We start from the raw sequence: 14,776 nt of genomic DNA, 5'->3' as shown, positions 1-14,776 counted from the left end.
CTGTCATCAAACTTTCCCAAATTTTCTTCCTTTCTCTTGATGAAACATTTGGACCCAAAAACTCTAAAATTCTTCACAGTTGGCTTCATGCTGTACCACATTTCATATGGAGTTTTTGATTTATTTGGTCCCACCATGCACCTGTTTAAGATGTAGACTGAACTGTAGACTCCTTCTCTCCAAAACATTTTTTATATATTACTTTCAGAGAGAATTGTTTTTGCCATCTCTTGAACAGTTCGATTCTTTCTTTCCACTACTCCATTTTGTTGTGGAGTCCTAGCAGCTGAATGTTGGATTTTTATGCCATGCTCACTACAAAATTATGAAAATTTTCTCCATGTATATTCCTTACCTTGATCTGATCTTAGGCATTTTATAGTCTTCCCTGTTTCATTTTCAACTAGCTTCTTGAAAGCTATAAAGCTGTCCAATGCGTGTGTCTTCTCTTTTAGGAAGGATACCCAAGTCATTCTTGTGCATTCATCAATGAAAAGCATGAAGTACCTTTCTCCTCCATAAGCTTCTGTTCTCATAGGACCACATAAGTCAGTGTGAATTAAATCAAGGGAGCTGCATATGTGATACTCCTTGGGCTTGTGAGTGGCTCTAGTTTGCTTCCCTTTTTGACATGGACCACATACATGATTTGAAGGCCTTTTAATCTTTGGAAGATCTCTCACAACTTCCCTTTTACTGAGCTTGGCAAGATTCTTGAAATTTATATGCCTCAATCTCCTATGCCATAACAAGCTTTCATCCTCTTGACTCACCATGCACCTGTTTGATAAGACATATAAATTTCCGGTTGTTTTGGTTCCTAAAGCCACTGCTTTGCCATTTTTTGGCTTCTTAATTCACAACCTTCTTTAGTGAAAAGAACTTCATATCTACCATCACAGATTTGGCTCACACTAAGAAGATTGTGTTTGAGCCCACTCATATATAGAACATTATTGGATTTTAACTTTCCTTCATCCAATTTAACTGAGCCTCTACCTTCAATCTTGGCCCCATTATTGTTGCCAAATCTCACTGAACTACCTTTCACTACATCAAGGCTTGAGAACCTATTCTTGTCACCTGTCATATGTGTGGAACACCCCTATCAAGAATCCAAGGTGCCTCACTACTATAAGCCTTGAAAGCTGTTTGAACTACCAAGGAATTTATCATTTTTCCTTTTTGTCCTTTCTCAACCCAAACTGCTTTATCTGATACATCAATAGGTTCCCTCGGTTTTCTTTGAATTGTTTGTGCATGTCTTTGAGCTAGCTTTTTGGGAAGGTTTAACCTTATCCAATGGAGCAAATCTGTTTATGTTGTTGAATGCCACAACCTTGTTTTGTCTTCTACAGTTTGCCACTTTATGTCCAAAGTTGTTGCATCCATAACAATACCCATTAAAGCCTTGACCATTAAATGTTTTATGATAAACTCCAGTATAGCCTTCTTTACTCATCTTTGGCTTGGTCTTCCCAATATATGGATTCTTTTGGTGCTCCTCATCAAGACTCATTGGATTTGTTGTATTTCTATTTCCTTTGGTCTTATTTACATTTGAACATTCTCCCTTTGAGTATCCAAGACCAGTTTTAATATAATGTGACCTTTGAACACTCAAGATCTCATCTAGTACCTTATCTCTTCCCCAAGTAGAAATAAAATGAGTAGTCCCTGTCACTTGATTTTCAACTGTCTTGTCCTTAAAGTTCAATGTAACTGGAGTGGATGATGTGGTAGCTTCTAAATAACTCCTCTTTTGTTCTCCTTCAAGTTCTGATCTTAACCTTCCAACTTTTTTCTCAAGTTCTTCACACTCTTTACACTTGAGAGAGAGGCAAGATGATGAGTCATTTATAACATGCTCCAATTCACTAATTGTGACAATCAACTCCTTGATTGTTATCTCAGAATTTTCAAGTTGGTTCTTCATTTCTCTATTTTTCTTCCTTTCCTTTTTGAGATCAAGCAAGGCAGAGTACAACTCACCAACATAATCAATTTCACCTTCAGTGTCTTCATTATCATCAGACTTTTCTTTAGTTTGAGGTGATTTATCATCTTCAATAGCCATAAATACAACCTCATCAATTGAGTCATTGTCTTCATCTAATTCTTCTTCAGAGGAGTTTACAACCTCATTTACTTTGACCATGTAGCTGTCTATGTCTTCTTCTTCAGTCATCTTAAGACTTTCAAATTGTGCTTTGAAGATTTGCAGTTTGGCTTTCTTAACTTTGATGTCCCCTTCATAGATGCTTATCAACCTTGTCCAGACTTCTTTAGCTGTATCACAGTCTATTACTTTAGCTATGACTTCTTCATTCAGCCCAGACATGATAGCATTTAACGCCCTAAGATTGTGTGCATAAGCCATTTTTGCCTCATTGTCTATAAGCGGAGCTACTAGTTCCTCATAGCCATTAATCACAAATTGCCATACATCATACCCTAGAGACCCAATGTACATCTGCATTCTTTTTTTCCAAAAAACATATCTTGTACCATCAAAAATAGGAACTTTCCCAAAGTCTTTGGAGTTGCCTTCACTTCTGGCCATTCTTACAAACTCTCTGATCAAATCTCGAAGTGGTTACACTTCTCTTCACGGGAACCTGGCTCTGATACCAATTGTTATTCCCAGATTGACATTGAGAGGGGGGGGTGAATCAGTGTCTTCAAAAATTCAGCACAATGTGGCTGGGTCTACCAGACAGTGTACCACTCGTAGCTATTAATTGCACAAGGACACGTCCACCACACACCACAATGTGGCTGGGTCTACCAGACAGTGTACCACCACTCTGCAATCAAGGCACTCCAATATGTGCAACAAAGAAAAATAAACAAAAAACGCAATGCACCAGAATTTACGTGGTTCGGCCAAATTTCCTACATCCACGGAGTAATACCCTACCTAGGGTTTCATATATTACTCAATACACTCCTAGATATTTTGACTACTACAACAGTCCAGGAACACCAATCCCTTCTATAGTCTAAAATCCAATTCTGACAAGGGCACCAACCCCAACCCCCTAGACAAGCTCCAACTTGCTAGGTCACAATGTAAACCAATAATTCAAGTTCCCCAAATTACATTCATGATCTAGGTTCTTCATCATTAAACATAACCTAGAAAATAATAGACAATAACTTGTGAATACGGGTTACCTCAACTTGTGTAAAATGCATGGTAACAATACTTATTTCTCTTTTTCTCCAACTCTTTTTTTTCTCTTTTCAATCTTTTTCAGTTTTCTCTCTTTAAAAAAAACCATACAACCATGTTCCCTTCTTTTCTTCTGCTGCTTCTTCTTCCTTCTCTTTCACTTTCTTTCTTGTTCAGCAAAACAAAAGACTTCTTATTCCCAAGCTTCAGATCTCCAAAGCCAACCAACGTCTTCTGGTTCGACCTCCACGCTCTTCCCAAGCTCCTCAAAACGTCCTTCCTCTTCGTCTGGAGTTTGCTCTCCTTTTATAGATTAATTTAACTCAGAGTTTGAATCAAACTCAGAGTTCCTATCTGACTTAAACAAGGAGTATTTTAATGTACAAATCGGACTAACTTAGAGATCTCCAATGAACAATCCCACCGTTGGATTTGAAGATCAAGAAGTCTTGAAGCTCTCCTCCAAAAATTGGCTCAATCGGACACTGGATGGCTATCCGATGAAGAGGTTGATCAAAACTGAACTCAGAGTTTGAATCAAACTCAGAGTTCCTATCTGACTTAAACAAGGAGTGTTTTGACGTACAAATCGGACTACCTTAGAGATCTCCAATGAACAATCCCACCGTTGAATTTGAAGATCAAGAAGTCTTGAAGCTCTCCTCCAAAAATCGGCTCAATCGGACACTGGATAACCATCCGATGAAGAGGTTGATCAAAACTCGACAGAGACCCTCAAAAACGGGATTCTTGAGTTTTCTTTAATTGAATTGGATTCTTTCTCTCGGAACCTTTTTGTGTGTTGCTGTACCATATCAAAGCCCACTTAAGTTGCCAACAATGACAACACCTTCATTTTAGGCCAATGGAACAACAATCAGGATGCTCCAATGTCTACAATACAAAAGCGTTGCTGTGTGGATTCCATTAACTTAGAGAGGCAGTTGCTCCTCAAAAATCGAAATGGGATGATGGATCTTCTTGGAAATAGAACTTCTGTCAAGGCAACTGATAAAATGTCTCTGTTTAATTTTAGCCAATTATCGGATGCGTGTTTGTTGGTCACAACCATCGATTAGATTGATGTTGCCCCTACAGCAAGCTTTGGTTATGCCTCACTTTTTGAGTTTCAGCTCAAAACACGCATGTTAAAAGCCTCAAAATTAGATAGGTAACCCTGGGCATCTATGCTTACGTTGTGATACCCTTGTAAATAGAAAAAGGTAAGTGAATTTTAAAGATAACCTTGTAAATAGATCTTTCATGAACTTCTGATTTGGTGATTTGAGAAGAGAACTGACAGTAGTCATGTTGTTTCAATTGCCAAGAACAAACCGTGGAGTCTAAATCAATGGGATATGATGGATCCATCTTCATTGGTTTCTAGCTAGGAGTAGTATGGTTGTTTGAGTCCTTTTTTACAGTTAGTTGGGGTCCTAGATTGGTAAGAGTTTATTTGCACGGTGGCGAGGACAAGATTCCTTTTCAAGAACTCTTGTTTAACAAGTAGTTGGAGTCTATAAATACCAATCTAGCTCGTAAGCAACAACAATTTTGATGAATAAAAGTTAATTGGTTATTCGAATGCGGAGTCAGGGAACCCTAGGGGAACCTGCGGCTGGTTTGGATTTCAGAGGTGCTTTGAGGCCTGCGATTGTGAGTAAGAAGCTATTTCTACTACTGCCGTATTCCATTCCCCCTTCTGCTGCTCTCGGTTCTCACGTCTCAGGCTAAATTTTGTGAGTTCTCTTACATCTTTTCAAATCTCCTCTAAGTTGTCAAGGCAGCAGAGAAGGACTTCTCATAATTGACACTGAAGAATCTGCAGCCCAGCCATGAAGTTACATTATTTTCTCTGAACTGAACTCATTCTGGGAATTATTGCCGAAGAACTGTTGTTATCAATTGCATTTTAAGTGGTTATATTTAAATATTCACTGCGATTTTTCTTCTGGTGGGTTTTCTAGTTTTGTTCACTCTATTGATTTGAAGAATGGACCCTTTGGCTAGTATTTAGGTTTGTTATGGTTATGTACTCAAAACTCTTTGATCAAACATATTCTCTTTTATTCATTCTGGAAGTCGACACTAGTGGTTTTTGATTCCTCGGAGGTCGGTCAATGTTGTTAGGATAGAGTTCCTTGTTTCACGAGTATAATAGCTATTGTGGTTCATATGTTTTTCCCTTGTTTGGTCAAGATGCTTTTATTTTGATACTAGAATGATTTTAAGAAAAATTTTGTGTTATTTGTTATTGAAGTTAATTGCATTGCTGAAATGAGTTTTTTTAGTTCTGTGCTTGTGTATGTGTATGGTATGGGTAAATGTGTCAGGGGGGACCAATCTGAATTGAAGCACAGTTCTATTGAGTTGAGTGTCAGTAAAGTCCTAGCTATATTCTGAAGTGGTTAGCCTTACACTACCTATAACTGGTTAGCTGTTAGAAATTTTTTGGTTTTTCTCATACAGGTGAAGAATTTCAATTGATGAAAGACCTCAAAGTAAGAGCATTTAAAACAAACAAGAATATAACAGCCTTTCTAAAGGGCAAATCCTATTTTATGACTGATGTTTCATGCATATTATACAAAATTAATTTGGGTGTTTCTTTGGGTTTTATAGGATTCTTGATGTTTCAGCGAAGGCTCTAGAAAGATTATTTATAGAGGAGTTGGAGGTTTTGCTTCAATAGTCTTTCTTGTGTCTATGTGTTTGTTATTGGTATTCAGGTTAACAATGTAGTATCAACTAAAGTATATTTTGTATTTATTTTTCTTAAATTTATTTTCAGAAAAACTTTAGCCTTTTTGGATTTTTTGTATCTATGTATTTTAGAAATAAAGAAATACAGTTAAAGCAAATAAATAGGGTGACGGCTTTTAAAAAACTGCGGCTAATTATGTCTTTGTAAGAGAAAATATGTAGGATATTTTTTTTTAAACAAAAAACCCACCTAATTGGTGGTGGTTTTCCGAAAACCCCCACTAATTGGCCATTATTAGTGACATTTTTTTTTCACCACTAAATATGAGTTACATGCGCAGTACCAAAAACCACCACTATTAAATAGCTGCAGTGCATATTTCGTAGCATATTTGTGGTGGTTTGAAAACCACCACAATTTAATGTTGGCAATTTCTAGCATAATTAGTGGCGGATAAAACCGCCACTAATACCCCCTTTTTTGTAGTGATGGGAGAAGGACATAATCTTAGTTCAACCCCTGGGTAAGCCTATCTAGGGATTAGAAGGTGGGAACACCGAACTTCAATCAATAGCCCAGAGAAGCAATACTTGCACAAGTAGTAGGAGATTTCACTCAGGGAAACATGAGACCCTCTCTTTACTCATTCACTCTCCTGTTATTCTCATAAATCTTTCTCAATCCTCCAACTCTTGGAAATCATTTAGACCCCCCAAATGGGATTTCTTTGACAAGACTTGTGTGGGAAGCCCTACAAAGAATTAATCTCGCCCCAGAGCAAAATGAGAATTCAAAATGGTGGGGGTTTTTTTTCCATCTGAAAATTACAAATCCACCAGAGAAATTTGTAAGTCTTTTTTTTTTTTTTTTTTTACCAATTAATGCCATTCTCTCAAAATGGACGACACTTAATCTTGCATGAAATCTATGTGGTAATCAAGAGTCCCTATGGAACTTATTTGTGGATTGTGATTGGATTAAGAGGATTTAGGTGGCGGGGCCACTTGGGATAAGAATTGAGGCTATAACACAGGAATCATTGATGGAATGGTGTAAAGCTTTACTTAGTGATCAGACTATGGGTAAGATTAGAATTCAATGCAGGGTTGGTAGAGTGGTAAGACTCATACTTCTCAGTGGTGAGATAATAGGTCCGACCCTTGCGGTCGGACGGCATATTAATTATATTAAAGTCTCCCCCTAAGAATATAGTTTACTATCCACTATATACTCTCACCCCAAACCAGACCAAAAACATAATTAATTCCATACAACTACATTAGATTTGGAGAATATTAACCAATATGTTTTAATGCATGTGTAGGGGTTTTTCATCAATAACGAAACTTAACTGGATGGTGCGTATGCAGGCCTTTTCTGGGAATGGAAATTCCATATATTTTGTTAGAAGTGCTGACGTTTTTGATGGCTTGCTAGAGTGTCTAAGATATGAAGTGGATCGTGCACGGGGAATCACCACACCAACACATGAGATATGGTGTAATGTGGAAGAAGTCTTTGATCAATCTCCCACCAAAACCAAAACATTTGTGGCCCCTAGAATTAATTGATATAGTATCTGTAGTACAATGTCAAATAATATTTTCTATAGTTTTAAGTCTGAGTCCTTACTTTTTCGGGTTTCCCAGAGAAGCTGATTCTACTAAAACCATTCTCATGCAATTACCAAAGTAACACCTATGTGTACCTGTGGTTTAAGCTAATTCAAGTTTTTCCTTTTATCACCAAAAAGAGAAACTGATGCACGTAGCCTTGATCAATATGAGCATAATACTTGAAGTAGATGTGTCAATTTGGACCGAGACCAACCCTCCCAATATATTATTTGACAGATCTGATCTCAAGATCTTGAGCCAGTAATTAAGCTTATTGATTTGAATCTGATCTTGATGCTATAGAACTAGAACTAAAGAATAGATCAACAGCTTAAAGCAGGACCAACCCACTTCCTCTATGGTGAGGATGAACTGGTTTGGACCTAAATTAGATATTTTTATCGCAGTTGATAGGAACAATACACTTACACTTATAGCATTTGAGAATAATTACCATGCAGCATATAAGGGTTAAAATTTTAAAAATAGTTTCTAAGTTTTATTTTATTTTATTTGTTTGGAGTTAAAAAGAGATCTTAAGTCTTCCAGTCGCATGTCAAGTTCTGTTATTATCATTAGAGTTTGTCACATGAAAAAACATGCATCCATGATTCCATTTTAAATTCCTTACACTTTAGTTCACCTCTATTGTACATTCAGAGGAAGCTTATTATGTAAGATCTCAAAGGTGGAAATGCATCCTAACATATGCTATCCTTGATGAGCGAAGCTGATCCAAGTTTTGAAATTTGAATTCCTCAATATAAAGCATTAGTCTTAGTTCTCAACATAACCTACATTTAAGATAAAGTTGGGGTTTCCAAAATAGTGAGCACTATGAATGGATCTCTAATTAGATCCTATCACATTGATTTGGAGATACGGTAGACTTTTCTATCAGTACTATTCTAAAATTATAAAGCTTCTTATTTTACTAATCTCTTAACAAGTTCGATTGCGTTCAGAGTCATTGGTTTTCTGGGTTAGTTTGGTTATCGGAAAATGCATTGGTACTTGGAAGTTGGATGCAAAAAAGGTCATACAAGAGTTCTCTTTAAATTTAAAAAGATTAAGAAAGTTCTAATAAAATAAAAAGATTTATATTTTTCATTTTACACCGTCAAATCAATTTAATTATGTATGACGTCCTCCCAACTACCAAAAGATAGATACGCATGCAACAACAATTAAAAATCACAAATAAGAGAAAGGATTACATGGACACACAGAAAACACCATATTGTGGAGTCATACTGTTTGGATTTAGTTAACCACCAGATTTCCATATCTAATCTTCCTATTGAGATCATTCTCATCTGACTAGATAGTTCAAAACTAAAACAATCCTTTGATTTTTGTTAATTTTGTTTTGTTCTAATTAGAATTTCGTTTGAAAGAGAATTCTTCCACATTAATTCATGAGTACATTTGAATTTGAATTACAACTTGTTTACAATCAAACTCTACAACTTGTTGACACCTTAACAATAATTCAAAGTCTTCTTGATCGGTCGGAGATAAGATCAATCGAGGATAGAGTTAGTTACGGTGGATTTGAATTTGAATTTGAAGCTTATCCTTTACAATTCACTGCAAATTGTATAGCAAACACCTCTTCCAAAAGTTGACCTTGTCAGTTGAATTTCCAACTAAATGGTATTTGTCCAATCTTTAGCTTCCTTAATTATGTAAAGCAGATGCTTATGAAAGCTCTTATCTTTTTTCTTATCAAAAAAAGAGAAAACATGATAAAAATGGTAAGAGATCTCTTGAATTGGCTTCAAATTAGTCTAGTGGTTGAAACAAGATCATATCACATTGATTCTAGGAAATCAGGTGTTAAAGACCCGCCCTCCCACGGGGAGGTCTTGGGTTAGTACCCACTCGGTGGCATATGTATGTTAGTAATTTAGTTCCCACCCCATAGTAACAAGCTACCTTTCCAAAAAAAAAAAAAAAAAAAAAAAAAAAATAAAATAAAATAAAATTGAGTACTTATGCTTTAATTTTTTTTTTTTTTTTTTCTGTTTATGTAAAAGCTAAGGGACCACAATTACCATCTTCAATTTTATAAGCACATTTAAAACAAGAGATTCCAAATGCGTTTTTCCACTAGTTTTGTGGTACCAAACATTGATGTGTTTACCTGCCATCTCAATGCCTCGTAAACTCTCTATACTTTGGTAGATAGAATCTGCACTATATCTAATTATATAATCTAGTGAAAATTGACGTAGGCAAGGAAAAGATAAACTATCTTGGGAAATAAGAAGCGTGAACATGCACATATATATAGAGCATCAGCATTAATCCTCAAAACAACATTCAAGCTAAACCTAATGATGATGTGAAAAGTAACAAATTCATGAAACGCATGCAATTCCCAGCTTTGAACTTTAAATTCCTCTTTATAATCAGCATTAATCCTAAAAACAAGATTAATGCTAATCCTAGCTGTAATGTGAAAGTAACAAATCTCATGAAACACAAGCAATCCTGGCTTTTAACTTTGAATTCCTCTATATAAAGCGTCAGCTTCAGTACTGATGAACATAACTAGATTTGAGTTCAAGCTGAGGTTTCTGAAAATGGAGAGGAAATCAATGGAGCTTATTGCGAATGAGAGTGGGGAGGAGTTGTTCAATGCTCAAACTCATATATGGAACCATTTATTCAGTTTTATAAACTCTATGTCACTTAGATGTGCAGTTCAATTAGATATACCAAATATTGTTCACAATCATCACCAACCCATCACCCTCTCTGAACTAGCCACGAAGCTTGCCGTCCCAAAGACCAAGACTGCTTGTCTATTTCGCCTCATGCGCTTGCTGGTGCATTCGGGCTTCTTTGCAATTCAAGAGGATGAAGGATATGTGCTCACACCGTGTTCTAGGCTCCTACTTAAGGATAGTGATAAGAGTGTGTCACCCTTCTTGCAAGCAATGCTTGATCCAATCTTGCTGACACCTTGGAATTTCCTTGGCACATGGTTCCAAGGGGATGGTCTTACTCCATTTCAGACTACTCATGGGAGGGGCCTATGGGACTATGCAGGTGAAGACAATGAGCTCAACAAGTTTTTCAATGAAGGAATGGCAAGCGATGCTCGACTAGTGATTAGTGTGGTTGTTACAGAGTGCAAGGTAGTGTTTGAGGGATTAAGTTCATTGATTGATGTTGGAGGTGGCACTGGAACTATGGCTAAGACCATCGCTAAAACATTTCCAACCTTGAAATGTTCGGTGTTTGACCTACCACATGTGGTTGCTACTATGGAAGGAAGTGACAATTTAAACTATATTGCAGGTGATATGTTTGAGAAAATCCCCCAGGCAGATGCAGTTTTGCTCAAAGTAAGTGAACCCCATTATTATTATTATTCTTACTTGGACGTTTTAAATGTTTGTTCCTAACATTATATGAATTTTGATATGTTGACAGTGGATTCTACATGATTGGAATGATGAACAATGCATAACGATATTGAAAAGATGCAAAGAGGCAATATCTGGTGAGGGCAGGGAAGGAAACCAAGGAAAGGTGATCATCATAGACATGGTGGTGGAAGACAGAAAACTAGACCACAAATCAACAGAAACACAACTGTTCTTTGATATGTTAATGATGACTTTGGTAACCGGAAAAGAAAGAACAGAGATAGAATGGAGAGAGCTTTTCTTGAAGTCTGGATTTACTCAATACAAGATCTATCATGTCTTGGGTTTAAGGTCTCTCATTGAAGTCTATCCTTAATTAGTTACATGAATTGGTTCAAGGACGGTGACCTATGTACGGTTAGTTTTTACTGGCTCCCACCTTGAATGGAAGAACTCTGTTTGCTTGTAATATTTCTATATTTGAAGTCATAAAAGGTTTAGTGGTGTTGGTTTGTGTTTATGCTTAATAATGTCGTAATGCAAATTTGAGGAGTCGCCTATGAAATTTGTGGAAGATTAGACCTTCATAGGAGTCGCTTATGAAATTTGTGTAGACAAAAAAGGACAAGGATTGTGAAGATTGAAAAGAGAAAATAGCAGATCTTCATAGCTTGTTTTCCTAGTGGAAGCAGATTGATTCTATCTTCTCTTCGGTTGTGCTTCGGTCATTATTTAATATAAATACTATTCATCTCAAAAAATAATTGATAAGAGATTAAATATACAATGGCATCATCATGTGGTTCCTGAATTCCATCCATCTCCTCCTCTGTGAAGACTATCTCTTTCATCTTTTTTATTCTTTTAGGAATAACATGAGATTCAACAGCATTTACATACCTGGCATGTGCCTTAGACTTTGAAATTTAATTCAAATCTAAAATTCCCAAGATGGTCATGACAGGAGACTGCTTCTATTAAACTTGCTGGTTTTCCTGATGCTTAGCATTTTCATCTGGAGAGTTATATTGAAAATCTCCCTTCGGCTGATCTTCCCTTGCTGGTGGCTGGTTATTCCATCTTCTTGACTGATCATCAACATTTCTCCGGTTACCTCCATTTCTCCTTTGAACATAATGATCTAGTCTCCCCTGACTGATTAATCGTTCAATCTAATTTTTTAAAATTCTGCAATCATCAGTATCATGACCATGATCCCTGTGATATCTGCAAAATCTATTCGGATTCCTCTCATCTGCCTTTGCTATCATTGGTAATGGCCACTTTACAATTCCTTGATGTTGAATTCGCATCAGAATTTCCGACCTTCTAGTATTGAGAGGAGTATAATTTTCCTGGAATGGTCTCGGAATATCCCTTATGAATTGACGATCAGGACCATTTCTTGGAAAATTTATGTTATTCCTTCAATCCCTCTGATCAGATCTCATGACTCTGTCCTCTTTCCTTTTGCCTCCATCGCCATCAGTCTCTTTCCTCGCCTGAAGGATGTCTTTCATATTAGCATATTGATTACAGCGAGTTGTCAACTTGCAATATTTTCTGGTTTGTTCATGATCAGGAATTCTAACAAATGATCATCCGTCAGACCTCTGAACATAGCATCATATGCTACTGCTTCATTCAAATTCTTAATCTGAATTGATTATTGATTGAATCTTTTCATATAACTTCGAACTGATTCTTCTGATTTTTGTCGAATTGCAGCCAAATTATCAACAGTTTTGCTACTCTTCATACTACTTGGAACCTCGACAAGAATATTTTCGTCAAATCTTTGAAATCTCTAATAGAATCTAGTAATAAACTGAAGAACCAAGTTGTTGCAGAGCCTTTCAATGAAGATGGAAAGGATCGACACTTTAAAACGTCAAAATTACCTGCCAGCATCATAACAGAGTTGAACTGAGCCAGATGCTCCATCGGATCCGTGCTTCCATCATACATCGTGAATACCGGAAGTTTAAAATTGCGCGGCAATGGCGTTGACATAATATCTTTAGAAAATGGATTTTGATTTATCACTTCTTCCACTTTTTCTCCATTATCCTTGTTCGCCAATCGCTGAATTTGATTGTCCAGGATACGAAATCTTTTACTGATTTTCGATCCGTGAACTTCAGATATGCTACCTTATGACCTCCTTGTTTCTCTTTTATCTCCCCAATCTCCAAGGCTTCCACTCTTTTTACTTTGAATGTGACTTAATCAGTCATCTTTGGATGATCCTTGGTCTTCAGATTCCAGAGGAATATAATTCGGATCTGCACTTTCTTCTGATCCTTCTTTGAAAATTGATCTTCTTTGGCCTTCTCTTGACCTTTGAATCTGAGGATTCGGAACAAAGATCGTCTCAGCTCGAGAAAGAGTTAGAGATCTTCTAGCTGGTGAGATCGGAACTCTTCCTTCTGGATGAATTCCAATTTGCTTTATGAACGTCCTCATCAAATTTTGAGTTTCTAGGATTTGATGTTGCATACTTTCAAATCGCTCCGTACGTAATTTGATTCGGATCCAGTTCCATATGAGATGCCGCAACGTGTCTACCAGTTGTTTCTCCTGTCTTTCAAACATCTCAGTAGGATGAGGTGAACGATCTTCATTCATTCTGTCTCTGTCGAGTCTGCATCGTCGGAATTTGTGGTACTGGAACTGTTTCTCTTGCTCTCCTTTTTGGATTTACTCTCCTCGGCTCCCACTGGCTTGTTTCTGCCATTTCAGTAGGTAATACCTCCTCTCGCTCAGGCGATTGAGCCATAACCTCTGCTTCAAAATGTTCAAGTTACTGTTCTTCCCACAGCCGGCGCCAAAATGTTGGTGCTAAAATTGCCGATCGCCTTGAACGGTCACCTTCGCACCAAACTCCTTAGATCTCGATCGATCTGGTTGGTTTTTATCCTTTTGTTAGTCTCTCGTTCACTGGAAAAATGAAATAACTGGTTAGAAACGGAGCCGATCATCTTGATCGACGTCGCGTCTCCGACGATCTAGTTAGATTTCTGAAGATAGTTCTTCAGAGCTCGAAGGAGCTCCTGAGGTGTTTCCATGGAGTAAAACTAGGAAAGAATCCAGTGTTCATGATTTGAGAGACTTACCTTCCTTCGAATTATCCTTTCCCTTTTATATGGATTTTCCCGCTAGTAATACTTTCAATCATGACCGTCGGATCATCGCTCCTTTTGAATGGTGTTGATCATCTCTTCTTTATAATCTCGAGTGAACCCATAAGTTCTTTCATCTTATCAATCGAATCCGATTAAGCCTAATTAGACCGGTACAAACCGGAAGTGGATATTTTAGCCACAACAATATACTTGAATTCATAAAACGATTTTAGTTTTGTGGTTTGAGCCTCTGTTTATTAGTGTCCTAACGCATGTTCAGGAAGGAATTATTAATGAAATTTGTGGAAGATTAGGTCTTCATAAGGGCTTTTATTGTGTAAACCAAAGGGATAGGGTTTATAAGATAAGTGGGGTTTCTAACTGTTACCTAGTGTAAGCAAATTGATTGTGTCTTGGGATCTCTTCTATCATACGTGCTTAATTTTGTTTTTGATTAATAAAAATACTATTTAGTCATCCAAAAAAAGAAAAAAAAAATTCAAGAGGTTGGGCATTCAATGGTTAAATAGGGGATGAAGATCTTTTAATGCAACCGCCCATCATCCCCATCTGATTTTTGTATGGATGGTCATGTATCATAATTACTCCATGGAGGTCCCGATCAAGGTTTAGAATATTTTATGATACGATACTAGTCAATACGTATTCATATTGGATATAGGAAAAAGATACAATACAATACCAATATGTGTCTCTATTGGATTGTACTATAAGAGAGTACACTATGAATTGAATAACAAATCCTTAAGATCTCA

General features: G+C 36.9%; 1 protein-coding gene across 1 annotated transcript; it reads left to right on the top strand.

The window, feature by feature from the left end:
• The first annotated feature begins 10,083 nt into the window (after positions 1-10,083).
• Positions 10,084-11,251, top strand: LOC149007729 (putative O-methyltransferase 3). Its single transcript, XM_089165953.1, has 2 exons — positions 10,084-10,851; positions 10,940-11,251. Exons 1-2 carry the CDS (start codon positions 10,084-10,086, stop codon positions 11,249-11,251), a joined length of 1,080 nt encoding a protein of 359 aa, XP_089022079.1.
• The last annotated feature ends 3,525 nt before the right edge of the window (positions 11,252-14,776 follow it).

The sequence above is a fragment of the Hakea prostrata genome, chromosome 8, assembly GCF_041222555.1.
Source record: "Hakea prostrata isolate BN-2017 chromosome 8, UWA_Hpros_2, whole genome shotgun sequence".
NCBI classification, from domain to species: Eukaryota; Viridiplantae; Streptophyta; class Magnoliopsida; order Proteales; family Proteaceae; genus Hakea; species Hakea prostrata.
The sequence above is the reverse complement of the archived record's forward strand: the minus strand, read 5'-3'. Positions and strand labels throughout refer to the sequence as shown.